Here is a 21,941-nt window from a genome sequence, read left to right as displayed (position 1 = left end):
GTACATTCATTGCTGTGGTTGCATTGTGGGATTGAATGAGTGCACTCGATAATGTCTACTATAGTTTCGGACACCACTACAAGTGGCTGTTAGCATGGCAAGCCAGACCTACATCAAGATGTTAGGTCTGGCAACTCACCATAGACACGGCTCAATCCGAGGGGCGGGATAAACGGCTGTCTTTCAAATTCCCTCTGCACGCAATAGGACAGCACTTCAACCAACCAGAGCGTTTTCCCAACAGCGGAGCTAGTTGATAGATTCAACTTTTGCCATATCTGGCCGGCAAAACTACGAACACATCTTCCTTTTTTTAAGAATGACTTAAGTGCCGTTCTTTGCTCTTTTCTCAAAGAAAAACTTAACTCCAAGTCCTCCAGAGTCGCGGCCAAAGCCAAATTCGAAAGACTGTTCTCCAGCAGCAGCCATTCTTTGTTTTCAAGTAGCAGGGATCTGTCACAACTCTGTCGTCATTATGTTAAGCCCGCCCCGCCTACTCTATACATGATGTGATTGGCCTGACCCAATTTAGGTTTTTGCAGCTCGAAAGTCAATGGAGAGTTGCTAGACTACCCTGGCTGCAAAATAAATGTTGCTGCCGCTAGGGTGCGTCTAGATTCTAGGCTAAGTGGCTGTCCCCTCAGGGTGTGTTCACACTTGGCATGTTAAGTTAAATTAAAACGAACTCTGGAGTGATTGCTCTTAAGCGGTTCATTTGAATAAGTGTGAACGCTGCCATCCAAACCCTGATGCGCACCAAACCAGTGGATCGAGACCGTTGAAAAGATGGGTGTCTGTCCGCTTCCTGACGAACTCTGGTGCGCTTCGACTGAAATATAAATGCAACACTAAACAAAAACAGGAAGATGAGACCCTAAAAAGGACAGAGGCTCCCTCATACCTGTTTTTTCTCATCATAGCCGCAATGTTGCCCATCACAGTTCGGTACAGGCATCAGAACCGTGTCTCCTCGTAGCAGATCTTCGTTTGTGTGTGACGGAGGGATTCCTGCCGCTGTTTTACACACATTTTATAAGTTCTTCACGAGTTCTCAGCTCAAAATACCATCATATGTAGGCTACGCACATACAACGAATGCATTTGCACACAGCTCAGTTTTAGATGTTCGGTAATATCCGTCAATTAAGCCAATTGTCCGTAAAAATAGGCAATTAAGCAATAAGCCCTGCGAAGCCGTGTTTTACAGTGGATTTAGAACAGCTAAGGGGCGTTGTTAAACCCCCTTAGCTGTTCTAAATGCACTGTAAAACACGACTTCAAGGGGCTTATTGCTTTTATAAAATGGTTACTCCATAAAAATATTCATTTTAATATTAATTTTATTCATAAAATAAACACCAGCAACAAAAAAAATTACGTTATAACACATTTATTCCTCCGCCAAGCAATGTAGTTCCAAAGAGGTTGCTAAGCAACACATGCAGCAACAAAGCATCACAAACAGCAGTTGTGCAGTAACACTAATGTAATACGGTCACAGGTGTGTGTTTGTTGAGTAATTTACAACGGCTTCGAACGCGGCTCAACCAATCAGAATCAAGGAATGGAACTATCCGTTTTATAATACGTCATAAAAGCCGACCGATCAGGTTGTGAACATATCCCTATGCCTTTAGGTTCGGTATGTCTTTTTCTTTTGTTTTGTTGGTCTGGACCAAACGAACCAAGCGAACTGAACTACACGTGTGAACACAGCCTCAAATAGGTGATTTCGGACACAGCCCAGTGACTCTTATTAGCGAGTCATTGAATCATTCACTCAACCAATTTGTTCAAATCACTGATTCATCCAATAACGCCATTACCGTGTGTTGCTTAGAGACGTGTAGCGGTTGCTTTGTCGGGAACTATTTTATTTTTGTTGGTGGTATAAATATTGTCTAAAATTTAACTTGCTCATATTAGCTTTTTGTTTATTGTCTGTTGAATAAAAGCAAGATCACACTCGCAATAATGTTGTGTTTACGATAATGAGCTGTGATTACCTGCACTGGATTACCAACAGCACTCTCCTGTGATATGGCTGAAATATACATTTATAATCATATATATTATCATGTATTATAATCATCATAATCATATTTGCTTAGCACTCTAACCCAACAATATCCAATGTGGGTTGTGGTGACATCTCTGGTACTTTGAGGCTTAGGTGGGAAAATATAATTTCTTGGAAATTTAGCAATAAAACGTTAACATTTTCCAGTTAAATGATACAACCATGTGTCTCCGTTTCCTCTCCTCCTCTTTCTGTCCTTTTCTGTGTTCTCCCCTGTGGTTTTTGCCTCTCTTTATGGCTGACTGCAGCGTAATGCCAAAGAAAAAAGCACATTCATTATAAATAGATTGATTTTTAATGATGAATGTAACGCATGTTTTGATCAATTAATGATTTTTTTTCTTCTTTGTGACAGACATTCGGAAATGCACAAGTGCATGAATGAATATTTTGTCTTCATGATGGGTTTGGGAAATGCAGAGAGGAATGTGTGTTTTAAATTCTGCTTCATGTGGCTTTTTAATCTTCCTCGCATGGCGAATCTCTGATTGCATTGCTGGGTAGCAGATGCTTCAGTACTGTCTTCTCCTGTCCTCTGGCACAGGCACACTAACACTGGCATGCTAGATATGAGAGAGTTAAAGAAACAAAAGAATGAGACGAAGGCTGGGACTCAAAGATGGAAGAAAAAAGACATGCCAAGAGGACAACGGTGCACGAAAAGAGCAACAGACATGTCTGAAGGAAAATGTAGGGGGAAGATGAGCATGCTGACCAGTGCTTTTACAGAATATATTAGCTGAAGAGAGTTAAACTGGGCTATTTCAGTCAGCCCACATCACAATCTTAACATGATGCTATAATGGTCGACAACAGCACTGATGACAATCAAATTAGACCTGATTGGATCGTTTACTTGCAGAGAAACCCCGGTACCCTTTCAGTCTAGATGGTTGATTGAGCTAAATGGCATTTGAATGGATTGTGTTGCACATCTGGAGGGCGCGGAGCCAGAGCACGCGCCCGTCATCAGACATTCTCCTCACATGCACCTCCGAGTCTCCCTCGTGAACGCGCCTGCAAAAAGTGGGTCAGGAAATTTAAAGGGGAAGCGTTGCTATGAAGCGATTTCACAGTTCGTGTGTTTGTAATGTATCGGTGCTCTTTAAAGAGATAGATCCCTCAAAAATTAAAAATATCATAATTTACTCACCCTCATGTTGTTTTAAACCAGTATTAAGTTTCTTTGTTCTGTTCAATGTGAAAGAAGATATTGCTGATCCCCATCGTACTATGGAAGGCATTGGGCACCAGAAACCGTTTGGTTACTAACATTTTTCGAAATATCTTCTGTGTTCAACAGAAGAAAGAAACTCATAAAGGTTTAGAACAACTTGAGGATGAGAAAATTAGAGATTTATTTTTTATTTTTGGGTGAACTATCCCTTTAACGGAGGCTGTATTTAACATATTGACATAAATGGCATAACTAAGTTTTTATTCTCTTTATTAAACAATTTGAGACTATTTAAATGCTGCGCAAGCATCTCACTAGCTGCAGGATCAGCAAAAGATAATCATATATATATATATATATATATATATATATATATATATATATATAACATGAACAATTTAATTGCATAATAACTGCATCGCTGGTGTCATACACGTTCTAGACAACAGAATGAATATATGTTGGAGAAGAGCATGAAAATGCATTAGCATTACAGACAGATAACAGAATCCTGATAGGGACCACAAGATGAGCGGCCTTAACTGTGGCAATGAAGCGGATTAATACATTTTAAGGATTAATGTGACACGTTCAGTAATTAGATGCAAATTTGTGACTATAACAGCCCAAAGCGAGCGTGTTTTTCACAAATAGGCCTGCTTGTAATATGATGATGTTTGATATATTGTGCATTTGTGTAAATAAAATTAAGCAACACTGATGAATGTGTATTATAACAGTTCAGACATTTTGCCTTTATTGTAAGTAGAACAGCACAAAAAAAGACCACACTTTACATATATTTAAAAAACGAAAAACAATTAAAAACACCCAGAACGCAGATATACAGTCCTTAAAAATGAATAAAAAGTGAATTTAATATTTATAAGAGTAATACTTGTAATAATGTATAAAAAGACAAATCATCGCTTTAGTAAGCAATCCAAAAATGTTCCTATCATGCCAATAAAACATGCATAAATAAAGCTTTCGCACACTCAAATACATTTTAGAACAAACTCAGTAAACCAAAATAAAGAGATCAGCCTAAACCCTGAATGTTCTTCTCGGAGAGAAGGGTCAAACTCTTTAAAATCCACAATGATACTAGATGCAGGCCGACAGAAACTGCGATATCATAAAAATAGAAGAGTCTTCCGGAACAAGAGCGAATCTCTATATATTTTTGCACTTTCTCTCTCGGCCTGCAAAACGCATCATCCATCCACGCTGTAGAGGGTTAAAAGTTTAAACAGCACCATAGTTTTTCCCCTGGATTCCTTGTTATACAACTTACACCATCAAACACAAATTTTGACCCATGAGTATGACACCAACCGACATGAAGATTAAATGTTCGTTATAGCCAAACATAATATACCAATTTACACCCATAGCACTTTATAATATACTAATATTCAGCCACTTAACAGTATATTCTTTGGCAGCCTCCGTGTGAAACCGCACGAGGATAAGGAGATAAAAGCCTAGATTTATGTGATTACGATAATGGCTTGAGTCAAACTAGACTTCCTCATCCAGCTATCATTAGACTTGATCATTAGATGAACACTAACCATCATCACAATATGTCTGCTAATAAGATCAACTGTCATCAGCCCTTGTTATCTCTTAAAAGCATTCAAATCTCAGGCTATGTTCGCAATAGCATACTAGAATACTTCATTATAAATAGTTCACTAGTATTTAATTCCGAATATAGCCTTATTTCTTTACTTTCTGGCAGCACATCCCACCCAAAATCTTTAAACTTTTCACATTCTACAATCATCTCCACTCTATGAAAGTAGTTATTTTAGCCATGTTGTTTAAACCCAATTTTGGGTCAAATATGGACAAACCCAAATGTTGGGTTAAAAATGTAACCCAACGGCTGGATTTGTCCATATTTGACCCAAATTTGGGAATTTTTTAGAGACCTGTCAAAAATCGGTTCAACATTCTTGAAAGATTAGCGTTATCAAAATACAATAATGATGGTAATATGACAGACTGATATGTATTCTGGCCAATTATATGACTTAAAACTGAACATTACACAATTAGTTCATGACCACTTTTGCTCACTGCAAAAAAAATTGTTTTAGCCTTGTTTTCCAGTACAATATCTAAACATTCTTAAATCAAGATACATTTACTTGAGAAGCAATGCGATGCTTAAAACAAAAAGAAATATCTTCCAATGAGGTCACAAAAAAAAATCTTGTTTTCCCTTTGAATTAAGATATTTGTTCTTGTTTTAAGCATAAATTAACTTAATTTTGATCAGAATACAAGACGCAATATCTTAAATCAAGATCATTTACTTGAGAAGCAAAATGACTAAAGAATGTTTAGACCGTTTGCAAAATTATGAAAGTCAATTTAACTGGCCAGATATTGGTGAATACTGGCCATCAGTACAGGACAGTGATTGGACAAAACCAAAAAAACTATTCTGAGATCAGCAGGAAAGGCCAACAGGTGTTAAAAAGTCTGTTAATTAAAAAAAAACTTTAACAACTTTGCTTAAAAGAAAAACAATATAAAACATAATTAATCGGCTATATGAAATAGCTTAGTCAGTTGTGGTTTCACACAAATAGCTGTAATACTGCACCAAACAGTGTAATGATGTATTGGGCCTGTGAGACCGACTGAGAGGTTGAGGGCAGGAACATCAGGCTGTCCCGATCGGCTGCTGAGATTGTTTTTAGATTGCGTCCCGGATGAACTTTGCACTCTTGGACTGATTGTGTGATATATGTAGGTGGTCTGAACAAAGTTGCTTTTTTTGGGATATGGGTCCTTGGAAAATGAACTCTGGTATATTGATTCTGGGCCAGAAAGGAATCCTGGGATATGGAGTCCTTGAGGACTGTATGTGGACTGAGTGATGGATTGTGGGACCTGTAGTCCAGGTAGCTGGATTGTCGTTGGCATTTACGAGCACTTAAAAGCTTTTCTTCTGCGGAGCGCTGAGTTTTCTCATTCCTCTTATCCTGCCGAGGAGCTCACGCACGAAGACCTGGTGTAGAGAGAAAGAGACAGACTGTATGTAGTAACATTTTTCAAGTCTCGTCTACTCATGTTTCCGTATCATTCATTCGCTGTGTAAAGCTTGTGGCTGTAGGTCAGCAACAATGCTGCGAGGTCTTTGATTCACAAACTATGTGCTTGGGTTTGATGCACAATACACACACACTCAAACAAGCATGCATGATAGTTTAACATGTGAGAGGATTGTAAGAGTGTGTGTACAGATGCTTTTAATCTAATATAAACACCTATGGCTTGATGAGGACTCTTCTGTGTGTCTGTGTTTTGTAATTTTACATAACTTTATTTTATATTGCACACACACACACACACACACACACACGGGTGTAAACATGGGTGTTAATATTGGATTAAAAGCATCTGTATCGGTGTTTGTTGGTCAGTGGGTTATTGTGTCTGCTGTCTTATGCATTGTGATTTTCATAATGTTGGATGGATTCTTTGAGCACACACACGTTTTCAGGTCAGTGCACACTCATATGAAATCCACTAGCCTGTCCTAAAGCACTGTGTGGTACAGCATGAAAGACAACATACAGATGTTAGCAAGTCTCTGTGTGGAATTTGTGGCTCTGTTTCAAACACTTACTGACTACATAGGCAGCAGCCTTTTAAGGCATTTTGATTAAGATGCTGCCTTAGAAGTTACTTCGTTTTTTTTTGTCCAAAAAAGGCAGCATTGCATGTATCCTTTTCAGATGATTATGTATGCATGCATGCATGTACGTAAAGGCTTTGCTTTGTGAGTGCACGTAAAATACTCCTTAAAATGCTGTCTACGTAGGCAGCTCACTATGTTTTGGAACAGAGCTGTAGGTTGGTGGCCTATATTTTATGTCATGACTTACATCAGTGGGCTTGAAGCAGTCTGTCAGGGATTCCTGAGGGACAAAAAAAGGAAGATATCATCCGACAGACACACACAAACAACTTCAGAACCCTAAACATTTACAGACACATACGTACACAACGTGAATTTTTGGCTTGGCCATATAGGGCACGCATTTTTGTGTTACTGTGGCAATAAAACCCCTCAAGGAGGTGCTTGAGTTTATTTTAATGTCTCTATCAATAAAGCAGATGTTATTATTCAGATAGTATAAAAAACACTTTAAAGAGGACCTTGTTTAGTGTGTAATGTCGCTGTTTGACATTGAAAAAGGTCTGCAAAGTTACAAAGCACAAAGTCACTCCGGCGGGAGTTATTCTGTATATCAGTAACGGTTTCTGAACTCCCTGAAATGACTCGAGTCTTTAGTTTTCTTCCGGGAACGAACACGCCACAATATTCCTCATTTAAATAATTCCCGCTCAAGGCACATGCAAAATAAAGGGGCAGGGCCTCATTTAGTTAGTTAGTAGTGTGTTGAAACTCATGGTTATGGTAAGGGTCGGGACATTTCCAAAACACACTTGACCAATTATAACACACTGATCCAGCCGACCAATCAGAGCACATTGCGCTTTACGGAAAGAGGGGCTTCATAGAGACAGGAACTAAATAGGGGTGTGTTTCCAGAAGCCAATTCCGTCGTTACCAATAGAGTTCAACAGAACTTGCGATCATAGTTTGCCAACGATGCTTTTGGGAAACGCACCCCAGACCGTTACTGACAGACTGGAAGAGAGGTGCTGCAACAGTGCAAAATATGTGATTTTTATTTTATTTTAAATAGAACTCATTTTTTAACCCTATGCTAGTAGAGCCCAAAAACAAAATCAAGACTTTGTAAAAGGGATAATACGGCCTCGAGAACTAATTTTAACTAATTACTCAGCCAGATTCTCTTAACGCCGCTTTCAGCAGTGCTGAGAATGCGGAATGAACATTGCATTATGAATTGTATTCTGATAAATTTCAGAACATCATGAAACCAAGCATAGCTAAAAGTGTTTGCATTCATGTACAATGTTTTGGCGTTAAACACTAAATTCAGTGTTTAAGGGGCTGTTTACACAAAACCTTTTACAACCAAAATCGGAAAACTTGTTATGCATTTTGACCGTTCAGTGACAGAACAACGCTGTGTTGGGGGCCTGAAAACGCTAACTTTTCAAAACTAGTTTCAAAGTGCACTTGTTTGAAAACGATACCGGTATCGTCTCCATGTAAACTAAAAAAACATGAACAAAGTGACATCGCCAATGACTGGCCTGGCAGTATAATACAGCGTTTTTAGGCGTTTTCGCGGATCCGTGTGGACTGGGATCATTTTGACAATGTTGTCGTCTGAACACGAAAAACGCGAAGGAACAAAAGTTTCAGTTTTTAGTACATCATTGTCGTGTAAACGTACCCTAACAGAAAAAAATCATTATTTTCTAAACACACGCTCACACAGGAGTTTACCTGTAGTTTTACAGCTCTCTCATCTTCACTGTTCACCTCCAGGAGATCATCAATGTCAATCTCCACCTCTGGCATTTCCTCTTCCTGTACAAACAGAGATCACACATAGTAGGTGAGTGGAAGCACATGAAAAAAATAAAATAAATACATTTCCCAATTGAGATCTCTTTTGTGCCTGAGTTTTAAAGAAACATCTGCAAGCATCTGATACTTAAAATGAAACCACCAAGAGACCTCCAAGTAATTGATTTTCCTTAATTAGTGCAAAAAATTCTTACAGATTGGATAGATGTGGCCTAGATCAAATCAGCAGCCAAGAAATTGTGAATTATATGTTCATCAGGGCTATTTGGGGAGCGAGAACATCAGGAAACACTCCAGTCACAAGCTGAGGTTAATCTGAAGGCTGTGCCACTGTGATGACAGACAGAGGCACACAGGCACGATGAGATGAGGTCTATAAATACACTCCCCCGTTTAAAGGTGAGAGGAAGAGAGGGGACTGTTTTCCATGTGGTAATCGCTTGGCTCGTTTGGCAAATGAGAGAGATAGAATAATATACACCATCAATATGAAAGCACATATGTCATTATTGTCTGTGAGAGTGCCAGTTTGTCAGAGTGTTACAGCCAATTCCGCATTTGCTTGACAGATCCAAGGACAAATCCAGGATTTACTTCCCAGATTTACTCGACTTCATCAAATGTGCATGAATGGTTTTTCGCATGATGTAGGATTTTGTTCAAAGTTTTTTCATATACGTTAGTACAATGGCATTGATTTATTTTCAATAAAATTTTTTTTATTAAAAAACACACAAAAAGCATTACACCAATACATTATTTTACAGAATTTTTAAAACAATTTTATATAGTAAGAACAAAAATGTTGGTGCAGCAGTTCAATTGCACGTTAACACAAATATCTAATCAGCCAATCACATGGCAGCAACTCAAGGCATTTACGCATGTAGACATGATCAAGACGATCTGCTGAAGTTCAAGCTGAGCATCAGAACGAGGAAGAAAGAGGATTTAAGTGACTGAATGTGGCATGATTGTTGGTGCCAGACCGGCTCAGAGGTCAGAGGAGAATGATCAGGCTGGTTCAGCTGATAGAAAGGCAACAGTAACTCAAATAAGGTTCATTACAACCGAGGTGCAGAAGAGCATCTCTAAACACATCAAACCTTGAAGACGAGCTCCAGCAGCAGAAGACACACACCGGTGACACTCCTGTCAGATGAGAACAGAAACTGAGGCTATAATTCACACGGCTCAGCAAAACTGGACAATAGAAGATTGGAAGAACGTTGTCTGGCCTGATGAGTCTCCATTTCTGCTTCAGCGTTCAGATGGTCGGTCAGAATTTGGTGTAAACAACATGAAAGCATGGATCCATCCTGCCTTGTTTCCGCTTCAGGCTGCTGGTGGTGTAATGATGGTGGGATATTTTCTTGCACATTTTGGTTCTCTTAGTGCCAATTGATCTTCAATATTGATTATTGGTGCTGATCATGTCCATCCCTTTATGATCACAGTGTATCTTCTTCTGATGACTTCCAGCAGGATAACACACCATATCATACGTTTCTTGATCATGACAGTGAGTTCACTAAACTCAAACCTCCACAGTCTCCAGATCTCAATCCAATAGAGCAGATTTGGGATGTGGAGGAGCGGGAGAATTGCATTATAGATGTGCAGCTGATAAATCTGTCAATATGAACCAAAATCTCTGAGGAATGTTCCAGGCACCTTGTTGAATCTGGGCCACGAAGAATTAAGGCAGTTCTGAAGGCAATCCGGTACTAGCAAGATGTACCTAATAAAGTGGCCGGAGAGTGAATATAGTAGAGTGAAAGAGAAACTGATTTAGCGAGAAGCAGGTCAAAATGATTAGTGCTGGTCTGCAGAGTTAATAAGGATGAGTCTCGCGCTCTCTCTCTGTCTGTGTGTGTGTGTGTGTGTGTGTGTGTGTGTGTGTGAGAGAAATTCACTCTATGGTTCATACTGTGAGGAAAACAATCTGACAAAAGTGAGATTTCAGTACTAGTGAGAATAAAAAAAAAAAATATATATATATATATATATATATATATATATATATAATAATTCCCTCTAGAGTTTCTAAAGAGATCTCAATATTATCAAATTATCTTAGCGGTTCTAAAATATACACAAAGATTAATATTGTGAGTTCATGTAAATCTACAATGGGGTGACATTGTCAGAAAGATTGACACTTTTACATTTAAAAGACAAATACAAATCAATATATTAACGCTATAAATCTTCAAAAACAGACACACTCTCATATGCGCAATAAATGAGGATCTTGACAAATCATTCTTTTAGAACGACATCATGGCTTCTTATTGGAGCTGTTTGTTAAAATAATGATCCAATCAGTCGCCTGCTGTCAGATGAGCGAATACATCATGCGTTTACACATTCACCATTACAAGGACTATTATTTTAGACCTTTTTTGTTTCTGTGTGTGTGTGTGTTCATTCCCGAGTGTCCTAGTCGGGAAAATGGCAAAAAAAAGATAGCGCCAGCCACAAAGACTAAATCAGATAAAGCTAAACCATCAGCAGATCAGTCAAGCTAGCCGCCAAGACATGGCCAATCAATCACAGACTGATCCGACATCAATCAAGATAACCTGACACAGATGCAATCAGCCACCTCAAACAATCATTTCAGTAGCTATATTTCACACCGGTTCACCAAGTCAGTAAGAAACCACTTTGCAACCACCCAGACAATCCTAGCAACATGCTAAAACCACATTTTCTTAAGATCTATCTATCTATCGCAGTTGTTTTATAAAGATTTCTTAACATTTTTGTATTGTTTTGAGCCATCATTAATGGCCACTACAGTATAAAGCATTTTTCATTCTAGCTGTGCAAATGTGCTTGCATATAATGTATGTGTATAGTGAATGAAAAGCCCTGCAGGTGGATTGTGGGTACTGAACGTGTGTGCTGTATGAGCTGCAGAACCAGCACAGACACCTTCACTTGACCCATTTGTTCACGGTGCCTGAAAGCGCAGTCGACTGGTGTCTCATCTGCAAACACAAAGCAGAGGGAAGCAATCTCTCTCCCTCTCTGAGCAGACATGTCAGACCACTGAGGATTTCAAACAGGCGTCAGTGTGAGAGAGGGCTTGCAGGAAAGTGCGAAATGTACACAGAAACGCCGGCAGCAATGCTCAGAAATCACACTCAAACTCCCACACACATAACACCATTTGCATACCAACATAAACAAGCAGATTGTACTGTACTGCGCACATATGTGCTCATAAAATACCATGCGCGTGCATATTCTGTGTCTCACAGATGATTTACGATCGGGCTCCTTCAGTTGGCAGAATAACGATGATCAAATTGCTCTCTACAAGGCAGGAGTGACATGAACCCATTATTTGAGGAAGCATCAGCTGCGTTTGTGGTTTTATTAGTGTCACTGGTAAGAAAAAACATGACTGAAGACAAAGAAAATATAATAATTCATTATATACAAATAAAATATGTTTCTCTAGTCATACAGTTGATTAGGAAAGGGACGAGTTCAAACTTTGACCTAATATGTAGTTTTTAAATAAACTTAGCAAAATTGTTGCATCATGCATTTTATCAAAAAGTCAAATGCTTGGAATTATGATTTTTTTTTTTTATTTTTTTATTCAAATATTCTCACAAAGGCTGCATTTATTTGACCGCAAATGCTGTAAAAACAGTAATATTGTGGAATATTATTACAATTACGATTTTTCTATTTGAATGCATTTTAAAACGTAACTTTTTTTCTGTGATCAAAGCTGAATTTTCAGCATAATTACTCCAGTCTTCAGTGTCACATGATCTTTCAGCATATTAGAATGATCTCTGATGGATCATATGACACTAAAGATTGGAGTAATGATATAAATAGACTCACTCTTAAGCATTTGCCTATTTAAATCCAAACAACAACTTTTTTGACCGGGCAGAGTATATAATATAATATAATATAATAAAGATCAACTTTTTTTACATACAATAATTGTGCTTCTTAATGATCAACATTACGAAAAAATCTTTTGGAATTTGCATTTAAAACGATTTGGTTTCAAAAAAGGTACGATGCTTCTGCTCCAAGGTCAGATGGAGATTAAAACACAATATAAACAAATGCAGACAGGATCGTCTCTAATACAAAACACAAACACGCTGAATCAATACAAACAGTCGAAGTGAAATGCAATGCAGTGGCCATGATATCAGACAGATAGACAGAGCCCTGAGGCGTTGAGCATCAAAGACGAACCCCTTCCCCCCTCACTGAGGAGAAAGACAGCAGAGAGGGGGGTTGTGGGTATCTTTTGCAGACAGGGGCATATTAGCAGAACCCCACTGGGCTGAATGCAGAGGACATATCTCGCTGCTTCTTATGCGGTGTTGTGTGTCAGTACAGAGAGAGGGTTTTGCAGCCATTCTCAAAAAACGTCTCTATGACTCAGTACTGATATAATTAACAGGAGACTGAATTTAGTCACAATATTTGATAGATTGCACCATTTAGTGCATAATGCAAAATAACTGTTTAAAAAAAAAAAAAAAAACTTGATGTCCCATTATATATAAAAATAAATCAAATTCTGCTTAAATTTAGCTTTTATCACGATTAAAATGTAATGCTTTACCTGTATGTATTCTTTTTTTGTAACATTCAACACCCAAACAGAATGTAACTGGGTCTGCACAAAACAGGTTTTGAACAATAAAATGTTATGGGCTTCCAATTTTTCCCCCCATTATAATGTGATTCATTGTGAAAGTGATTCCAACAGTATAATGTATAGTGCCGGCCCGTTATCATTATATCTGTGGTATGGACTCTGCTATTCTTTTACATTTCTTTTTTTTTTTTTTTAAGGTGACATCAATGTAGTTATCGTCCTTAGTGTGAATTGGCCTCAAGTTTAAAAACCAGCCATAAAAAAAATAAAACGCATGTTTATTGAGCACTAATCTTAATATTTTGGATTAATGTTTAGTACAGCAGTGTTACTGAATGAGCTTTCACATCCTATCACAGCACTATTCATCCTTGATTCTCACACAGAGAATCTGCATGCTTGCAAACTGCTGCCCTGTGCCTGAAATAGACCGAATCCTCTGCAGAAAACAGCTTAGGCAGCGGTTTGTGACCGTCATTGATTTGAGGACTCAGTTAGACAGAGGACTCCATCATTAGCTTGAACGTAGACCACCTCATCTCTGTGTTCAATACGCTAATGAACTCCAGATGGACCTGTTTTACTAAGGCAAAGCCCATCAAAGAGCTCTGATACACATGTACATGCAAATTGCAACGAGAAACGTCCTACATTTGTTCTTTGTAAGCCTTGTAAGCTCAGGTGAGGTGCTGAGAATGCAGAGATCATATGAACACACACTTTTAGTGTTTCTCAGAGGGTTGTTAGTGTGTGCATGAGATGGCATGCTGTTTTACTCGAGGCATGAAATTGATTCAATTCCCAAGTCCAAAATTGCCTTATTTTCCTTTGTTTTACCGTCCACTAAACGTATCCAATTCTAATTCTATTGTGTTCTTCCTTACTGCTTTTCCATTACTTTCCTCTCATCTTCCGTTCTAATTTCTGCTCTAATTCCTTTCCCCCAATCCTCTTCTCCCAGAAGTCACAGAAATTAACCTCCAAATATCCTGATAACGTTCCACCATTTTTTCCTTGCTCATCCTTTTTCTCGCTTTCGCTCTGTTGGAAACGTTCACTCACTGTATGACCACCAAGTTCATCTAATCCACGCTGTGCTGTCACTCATTCAGATCGGTTGGGGTCGGAGTTCAGCTCTGTGACTGAAAGCCTGTGATGTCATAGTCAAGCGTGAGATCTGACGCTGCGCCAGGCTCAAATATTAGATCTATGCATTGAAAGCGCTGTAAATGCTTAAAGCATTCTTGGATTGTCAATGGGGTGATAGAGCAGCCTTCAAATGATTGCACTATTAAACCAAATGTTATTGTTCAGCTATAAACTAAGTTACTATAAACTAACGACTCTAGAAGGTAGTTTACACTAATGCATGCAGTTCCTCTCGCAGCCGAAATGATAAATGATGATATTTTCAATGCATGCTTGCATTGCATCATGAATCATATTTTTTGGCATATTTGGGAATGCAACGACACATGCAATCAAGTCTGCATTGCTAGAAGCAATTGCAAAAAGCATGTGCATTCATGTACTAGAGAATCAGTTTCAGGCCTCAGGGTTTTGGTTGAATTCTATCAAACTTCTCTAAATCTAGAAAACCTTCACTGTCAGCAAGTAATCCCATGCTGACCTACTCTTCCTTAAGTAGGTCTATAACGTGTCATCACCTTACACTAACCCTAACGGCCATATTGCACAATGGAGATGTTGTTGTTAGTGAGTTGCACGCAAATCCAATCAGCTAAACCTGCTAAACACTTTCCCTTAACTCATTTAGCTGTGTGAGAGAGACATATTTCAATAATTTCAAACAAGCAAGCATGCTGCTAGCGAATATCAAAATGGCTTTGGTCAATTTTGCTCAGCCAATTAAAAGAGAGTATAGATGATAATGAGAGCTGCATAAGCGCTAACAAACATGAGACGACATGAAATGGAAGTCGTGACGGATATCCAAGTGAAATGGCTTCTCGGACAAGAAAATGTCGCTGCAAGAGGGCGTGGAAGTTATTTTGATTAAAGATTACGAGGACATTTAAAAAATGATGTGCACTGATAAATCATTTATAATAAATACTGCAATATTTCATAAAAAAATAAAAAAAGTAGTGTCAATTTTGATTTCATAATGACTTTAACCCAACACTGCCATATTACAAATGCAACAATAAAGCTCTAAATACACTGCTGAAGATTATCTCTCACAGTGTTTATTAGTGCAGCTGACATGCACTATAGTCTAATTCAGAATGCTTTTGTTTACATGAAGTCTTTTGCCTTTCATTGCAACCTGCTATCAATGGGTGGCCAGACATTGAGCTGTGAATGGTTATTGGCTATATGTGTGACTTCCTTCTCGTTTATAGTGCAAATGTGACAGGTCGTTAAAATACACCTGAGTAAACACATCTTTATTAGCTCACATCCTTAACCTAATTAGATGCCTTCTCTTGTAAACAGCATCATATTTGATGTTATGATTAACACCTCAAATAAAATGCTTTTTTTGGGCACAAATGGTAACTCACTTCTGCCATAAGATGTTCCACTCTAAAGACCCACAAGATGCTGCTGGGATTGGGTGTAAAGTCTAGAGAGACCATGTCAAAGGTTAATTTACCATATGTGCATGTCTGCTTACTTTGAGGAAGATACATGCAAAAAAACAACAACACAGCATTACATTAACCCTATAATCCACTATACCCTAAAACCAACTTCCCCCAGACCATGACTCAATACGTTTTATATATTAAAATAGACACTAAACCCAATAAATACAGAAATGTAACTTTTTAAACTAAAACATTCCCATTCAAATATTAGTATTTGACACTATTCTTTAACGAAATGGTGAATACCTCTTAAAATGTTAAACAGATGTATTATTTAATTCTCATTAGTGCCGTCAAATCGATTAATCGCATCTAACATAAAAGTTGGTTTGTGTGTGTATGTGTATATATATATATATATAATATATGCATACATTTATATCCAAAAGGTAAATTAATATAAAATACAGTAAAAAAAAAAACACGTATATACATATATACACACAAACTTTTATGTTAGATGTGATTAATCACGATTAATCGATTTGAGACCACCAATTAAAATTATTCAAACTGAATGAATCCATATTATATATAATTTGAATAAGAACTTTTCTCAGGTTTGTGTCCTTTTTTGCTCAACTACTTAAGAATCTGTGCTCCTGTGAATATCAATTCCCTTATTTTTCCAGCTTTTAACAGGGTCAACGTTATTCTGCCTCACAAGTCAAACTAGCGGTTTCTCTCTTTCTTGTCTCTCTAAGGCCAACACAGCATCAGCAGAAAAATAGCAAGCTGCCGCAGAACAGAAACACAGAGGGAGACAGATAGAGAGAACAAAAGAGGATAAGAGCAATAAGACACCTCACAGAGGTCAGCAGAATGACATTTTGTCATCTTGAAATGAGGACCGATGCTAAAGGATCCCACGCTTTAAAGATTCCTAGCTGTATAGTGCCATGCGTTACATTGCTGCTTTAAAGAAGACAAATGTAGGTCACACAAAGACAAACACAATTTATCAACCTATAAACCCAAGGGGGTGGTGAACTGTAGCTTTGAGATTAAAAATCTTGTGACCTTTCAGGTCAGAACCCCACAAGAGCAGATTCACATATCATCGCCACTGTGCCCTTTATCAAGACATTTAACCTCAAGTTACCCCAAGAAGACTGAACCAGTAATACTGTAAAACAAACGCTGAAAATAACCAATAATTTTGCCTAGCTGATAAATGGACTGCATTTATATGATAAGTGATATGTTGGTATAAATATCTATACTGCTGTTGTGTTTCTCAAAGATAGCATTCACACAAAAGAGCAAAAATGAAAAATATTATAAAATACAGTAAAAAAAATAACTGTAAACCATAAAAAGGTCAAAGTACTTGACTGTACTGTAAGATGCTTTGCATAAATGCTAATCAAAATCAATACAATTATATTATTCAATATATATTACAATTAATTTGTTACTATTTAGGCTACATTTATTTAATTTACTGTTTAATTTACTATTAAAATCTGAATTACAACATAATTCTTTTTTTAGAAAAAAAAATCTAATTATCAAAATTAAACTATATATGTACAATAAACTAAACTAAAATATCATTACATAAAATTCTAATTATCATTAATTAGGCTATCTAAATTTAAGTCGAGCTCTTTTTATGAAGTTCCGGTTCTGGTGCAGTCTTACCTCACAGTCGTAAAGTTCGCTCAGCTGTTCAATGATCCATTCCTCCAGGATGAGTCTCTTCCTCAGCTCCTTTCTGTCGTACTTCACCGTCACTTTGCCCTGCTTTTTCTGCACCGGGTCATCGCGTGGCATCGGTCCGGAACCGGCGCAACCCACGCCAGCCACGCCGGGCTGGAAGAACACTCTGGCCGCGGCCGGGGGAAGCTGTGCGCTCGTCTCTGCGGTGGCGGTGGACATTGCGTCGGTGATGGTGGCGATGAGGATGATGATGGTGGTGTCTGAGGAGTGTATGTTGCAGGACACAGTTTCTCACACCTGCTATTTAAAGCGCAGCGCGAGCATTTAAAGGACGACCGGCGCGTGGGAGGGGAATGGCTAGCCAATGTGCGCGTTCGCGTTAACGCTGTGAGTGCCAGGACGCGCACAGTATTGGTGAAACGGGAATCCCTCTGCGCTGGTTGGACAGTATCAGATCAGATGGATAGTTTGACAGCTACCAAGGCATTAAATTATTAGCATATTCATAGAGGCTACCATGTATGTACAATGTATGTATGTAGCCTATGTATGTATTCGTCTGTGTGTCTGTCTGTCTGTCTATATGTGTGTCTATCTATCTATCTATCTATCTATCTATCTATCTATCTATCTATCTATCTATCTATCTATCTATCTATAAACGGGAATCCCTCTGCGCTGGTTGGACAGTATCAGATGGATAGTTTGACAGCTGCATGGTATTAAATTATTAGCATATTCATAGAGGCTGTATGTATGTATGTATGTATGTATGCATCTATCTATCTATCTATCTATCTATCTATCTATCTATCTATCTATCTATCTATCTATCTATCTATCTATCTATCTATCTATCTGTCTGTGTATCTATCTGTCTGTCTATCTATCTATCTATCTATCTATCTATCTACGGTATCTATCTATCTACGGTATCTATCTATCTATCTATCTATCTATCTATCTATCTATCTATCTATCTATCTATCTATCTATCTATCTATCTATCTGTCTGTCTGTCTGTCTGTCTGTCTGTCTATCTACCTGTCTGTCTATCTATCTATCTATCTATCTATCTATCTATCTATCTATCTATCTATCTATCTATCTATCTATCTGTCTGTCTGTCTGTCTGTCTGTCTGTCTATCTACCTGTCTATCTATCTATCTATCTATCTATCTATCTATCTATCTATCTATCTATCTATCTATCTATCTATAGTCTGTCTGTCTGTCTGTCTGTCTGTCTGTCCGTATACATCCATCCATCTATCTATCCACAACAATATACAATGCAATACATAATAAAAGCAATACAGAATACAATACAGTAAAATAGCGTACAATATAAAATGTAATATGCGGTACACAGGTTTCTTTTTGGATGGCAATTGAATTTACACTCATTCTTTAAAAAAGTTTGATACTGGTTTGATATTTGGCTTCATAATGATACATATATGGAGGCCATTCATTGTACTTTGATACAATACTGTATATGCGATACTAAAAATGATACTGCAGAATACAATACACATACAGGTGGAGTATAAGTAAAACAAAGGAAAACAGGTCAAACATGTCACAAACACACAGGATTCTTGCTAAACTGGTCCTCGTTGACATAAATCAAATGCATATTGTCACCTAACTCAGAGAAAGAGTTACCTGTGTGTTATCTGTCTTTTATGTTGATCCAGATGTTTGTATGTTAGAGATAGGAGCTGAGGTGGGATAGAGAGCACAGTGAGGAGAGAAAGTGATCAGGGTTTATGTAACGTAATGAAACTCTCACTAATGAGATGGCCCAATCCCAAAACAGCAGTGCTGCTCTAGAAAGAGAACAAGAGAGACTGAGGGAGAGATTTAGTACCACCATGTTCTCATTTATCTACTTTATAATGCTTCCTAATAATCAAGTGGGATGCATGTTGTGTGTGAGCTGCCAGGATGATGGATTGGTAGACAAAATGCATGGTGTGTGTGTGTGTGTGTGTGTGGATTAGAGGTTATGTGGGGATATTCAATATTAAATCATCCAATCCAAAAATACACGGCTTATTGTGCTGTTTTTGTACGTTCTGCATTAAGCTGATCAGAACAATTCTTAGAAGTAGTTTTTTTCTGACATTTTATGCATTTGTTTGTGTAATAGAGAGAGATGCCAAATGATGTCACGCCCAAAAATAACAACTGGCTCAGAGCAAAAAATTCACACACACACACACACACACACACACACACACACACACACACACACACACACACACACACACACACACACACACACACACACACACGATCGTGATCAAGATCATGGTGCACTTTGCAGTCATTGACTTATATTCTTATTATACTGAGATATATATTTATAACCCTAAACCTAATTCTTACCGAAGCCGTTTTTGCGTTTTTCAAACTGTCATGTTCAGATCATGGAGGCCCAGATGGGACATATACGCTTTACATAGTTTGAAGTTGTGAAAATGTACTGTAAATTGGTGCCACCTTCTGGATATGTCATAATATTACATGGAAAACACATAAACACTTGTAACATTAAACATTTAGGTAATTCAAGGTTACAGTAGACTACTCAAAAGTCCCATGGGGTTACGCAGTATTAACAAATTAAAGAGCCCATACATCAAGACTTTTATATCTCACATTTCCCAAAGCTTTGGTGTCTAAGGAGAGCAGAATTTGATTTACCAACAAATAACATAAAGGTACAATATCCCTAGATGGCAACGCATTCACGTAAGTGCATGCTAAGTGTGTTAATTAAAAATATTGAATGTATTTGTAGATATTCAAATGTTTTTAATAAAATAGCCTTAGCCGTAATACTTATTATAATAAATAAATAAATAACAATTATAATATAATAAATATAAACGATGGAATAATTAGAAAATATGAAAACATTATAATTAAAGCATTAAACACATTTTATACAATACAAAATAAATAAATAATTAAAAATTAAATTCCTTTAGCATTTCACAAATAACCAAAAACGTGTCTATATTAAAAATATTTAATATATTTGTAGGTATTCAAATGTTTTTATTAAAATAGCCTTAGTCAAAATACTTATTATAATAAATAAATAAATAGATAACAATTATAATATAATAAATATAAACGATGGAATAATCAGAAAATATGAAAATATTATAATTAAAGCATTAAACACATTTTATACAATACAATACAAAATAAAATAAATAATTTAACATTAAATTCATTTAACATTTCACACAAAAAAACGTGTCTTAATTAAAAATATTTAATATATTTGTAGGTATTCAAATGTTTTATTAAAATAGCCTTAGTCAAAATACTTATTATAATAAATAAATAAATAACCATTATAATATAATATAAACGATGGAATAATCAGAAAATATGAAAATATTATAATTAAAGCATTAAACACATTTTATACAATACAATACAAAATAAAATAAATAATTTAAAATTAAATTAATTTAATATTTCACAAATAACAAAAAAAGTGTCTTAATTAAAAAAAATTATATATTTGTAGGTATTAAAATGTTTTATTAAAATAGTCTTAGTCAAAATACTTATTATAATAAATAAATAAATAAATAACAATTATAATATAATAAATATAAACGATGGAATAATCAGAAAATATGAAAATATTATAATTAATAAATGTTAAACTTTTTCTCAGGTGTAGTGTTGTTCATTTAAAAAAATGAAACCTTGCAAGGGATCTCTACAGCATTAAACACATTTTATACAATACAATACAAAATAAAATAAATAATTTAAAATTAAAATTCATTTAACATTTCACAAATAACCAAAAAAGTGTCTTAATGAAAAATATTTAATATATTTGTAGGTATTCAAATGTTTTATTAAAATAGCCTTAGTCATAACACTTATTATAATAAATACATAAATAACAATTCTAATATAATAAATATAAACGATGGAATAATTAGAAAATATGAAAACATTATAATTAAAGCATTAAACACATATTAAACAATACAATACAATACAAAATAAAATAAATAATTTTAAATTAAATTAATTTAACATTGAAAAAATAACCAAAAAACATATAATTGTATTTAATAAAATGTATTCAAACTAATACAAATAATGAATGAAATTGAACATTAGCAAAAAAGCTCTTGCAGACTGACAAGATTTATAGGATGTTTGTTATATTCTGCACCTGTCCGCTAGAGGCTTTTGGACTAAGCGCGCGCTCTCTA

The 21,941-nt window shown here is 36.5% G+C and overlaps 1 protein-coding gene across 1 annotated transcript; it reads right to left on the bottom strand.

Annotated features, from left to right (window-relative positions):
- Positions 1–3,984: 3,984 nt before the first annotated feature.
- On the bottom strand, positions 3,985–17,999 carry ppp1r14c (protein phosphatase 1, regulatory (inhibitor) subunit 14C). The gene is made up of 4 exons (XM_082145779.1): positions 17,662–17,999; positions 8,668–8,751; positions 7,166–7,198; positions 3,985–6,285 (listed from the first exon to the last, which is right to left on the bottom strand). Exons 1-4 carry the CDS (start codon positions 17,896–17,898, stop codon positions 6,211–6,213), a joined length of 429 nt encoding a protein of 142 aa, XP_082001905.1. The 5' UTR covers positions 17,899–17,999; the 3' UTR covers positions 3,985–6,210.
- Positions 18,000–21,941: the final 3,942 nt, after the last annotated feature.

The sequence above is a fragment of the Leuciscus leuciscus genome, assembly GCF_965113295.1.
Source record: "Leuciscus leuciscus genome assembly, chromosome: 18".
NCBI lineage: Eukaryota > Metazoa > Chordata > Actinopteri > Cypriniformes > Leuciscidae > Leuciscus > Leuciscus leuciscus.
This window is presented reverse-complemented; position numbering and strand designations above follow the sequence as displayed.